Raw genomic sequence first — 2,500 nt, forward strand, 5'->3', positions numbered from 1 at the left:
TCCAGTTAGTGGTGTCACGTGTGTCCCCTGGCAGGATGGACACAGAGGAGAATAAACAGCACTTCACCCGCACTGATAAAATGTGCACACACACACACTTCTTAAACGCTTGCTCTCTCTCCTTCACTCTGCCTTTCACACACACACACAACACACTCCCTTTTACCCTCTCTCTCCCTAACATACACACACGCACGCGCACACACGCACACACACACACACACACACACACACACACACACACACACACACACACACACACACACACACACACACACACACGCACGCGCACACACACTTCTGTACACTCTCTCACACATAGAAACACAGTTTTGCCTCATTCACCAATGCCATCTCCCTTTCTTTCACACAGGCACGCATGCGCACACACACACACACACACACAAGCAAACACACACACACACACACACACACACACACACACACACACACACACACACACACACACACACACACACACACACACACACACACACACACACACACACACACACACACACACACACACACACACACACACACACACACACACACACACCCCCCTATTGGCTGGGAGATCTGGAAGGTCACTGGGGAAGCTCATGGGGAGAGGCGGGGTTTAGGCCGGTGTATGTTTGTTGACTCTCTGATTCACCAGTTCCTGACTGAGGGCCACTCGTGTGTGTGTGTGTGTGTGTGTGTGTGTGTGTGTGTGTGTGTGTGTGTGTGTGTGTGTGTGTGTGTGTGTGTGTGTGTGTGTGTGTGTGTGTGAATGTGTGTGTGTGTGTTGCTGTTAATGATTTCACACCGCCCGCTGTGACTCCAGTGGAAAAACCAGGACAGACATGTTAACGGCCAGCTACATACCAGTGGTGGAGTCCTGTCTGTGTCTGTGGTGTGTGAGTGAGAAAGAGAAAATGTAAGTGTGTGTGTGTGTGTGTGTCCGTGTCCGTGTACTTCTTTTTAGCTTTAGCAAGAACTAACTTGACTTGTGCAAGCAGAGTTGTTTAAACAGCACATCAGAGTTTTTGGTTGTAGCTGCCAGTATTTTGACCTGGCCTGCCAAATTTCAGCAGCTGTGCTGGCTACTAGGGGTCTCAGGGCAGTTGGCATATGAAACGCCAGTGTAACACATTGCTCCATATCACCAATGAGCGGAAGTCTCCATATTTGGGGAAGGTGAGTAAGGTCCGATGAACTCTCTGACTATTGGTCATCACGTCTATTCATGCCTGGGCAACTGCCAAATTGGTGTCCTTGTGTGAATGTAGTTGAAATGGTCACAAATAGGGCTGTAACGATATTGGATCGAACCGAGAAATCGTGATACTCAGAGTCACAATACTGTATCGTGATGTAAGGAGGCAGTATCGTGATACGCCCTTTCAAAGTTTTGTTACCCTTAAGTTCAGAAAACAACCGTTAAATTCAATGTGATAATATTTCTAAGCTTCAAATGAGATACATTTCAGAAATCGTGGGGTGTATCGAACTGTAGGTAAAAAATCGTGATACGAACCGAATCGTGAGTTGAGTGTATCGTTACAGCCCTAGTCACAAAGGCCCATTTCTAGGCAATAGTTTTTTATCTCTGTTTGAGAATTGTGGTCTATATGAATGAGCATATTCATAGATATTTAAGCAAAGATAAGATGCATCCTGGAAGGAGATTAAAAATCCCTAAATGATATCTGCGTTCCTCAAAGGTGTTGATTGATTGACCAAAAGGTATTTGTTTTTAGTTATGCTAAAGGGTCATATTTCCGCTGTGCGTGTGTGCATGTGTCCGTGCTCACCTTTGGTTATGCTGAGGGTGTTGTCTCCGCTGGCTACGAAGTCGTAGAGGGCCACGAAGAGGTTGGGGTCATTCTCGCTGGGGCCCGATAGCAGGTTCTCCTTGGAGTTCCACCGCGCCGCCTCCGACAGACCCTGCGACTCGAAGTCGGGTCTCTGGAGAGCTTCTGGATAAAAACAGAACACAGAACGGCATCAGCAACTGCATAGAACAGCATCACAACATGACATGTCAGGTCTGAAGAACTTCTTGAGTAGAAGCCACACCAACAACTGCACAGAACACCAACAAAAACACCTGGAACACAGAACTGGGTCAATGACGTTTTTTGGTGGCTCAGACATCAAGTGGTACAACCACAGCTAATGCCCATCAATTAATTAGTAATTGGTTATTAACGTACTGCAATTAATATGCTTCTTATATAATCCACTAAAAAAAAAAATCTATTTTATTCTTTAGTCATTTAATCCATACATCAGCTGTGGTTGCACCACCCTGACTTTTAGCTACTACTAAAACGTCATTGACCTAGCAGCATCAGCAACAGCACAGAACAACATCACAACCTAACATGTCAGGAAGAACTTTGAAGAACGTCTTGAGTAGAAGACGGAGCATGTAACATTGAACCACATCAGCAGCTGCACGCACAAGCACCACCACCAAACAAGTCAGGTCTCTGAAAAATGGTTGTCGGAGATG

The 2,500-nt window shown here is 46.0% G+C and overlaps 1 protein-coding gene across 2 annotated transcripts in view; it reads right to left on the minus strand.

The window, feature by feature from the left end:
* The window catches only part of abl1 (c-abl oncogene 1, non-receptor tyrosine kinase), a 71,555-nt gene that overhangs the window by 21,313 nt on the left and 47,742 nt on the right, over nt 1-2,500 (minus strand). For both annotated transcript variants that reach the window (XM_063210195.1, XM_063210196.1), the window contains exon 2: nt 1,797-1,961. In XM_063210195.1, coding sequence (XP_063066265.1) covers nt 1,797-1,961 — 165 coding nt within the window. The remainder of the gene's footprint in view (nt 1-1,796; nt 1,962-2,500) is intronic.

This window comes from Engraulis encrasicolus, chromosome 11, assembly GCF_034702125.1.
Source record: "Engraulis encrasicolus isolate BLACKSEA-1 chromosome 11, IST_EnEncr_1.0, whole genome shotgun sequence".
NCBI lineage: Eukaryota > Metazoa > Chordata > Actinopteri > Clupeiformes > Engraulidae > Engraulis > Engraulis encrasicolus.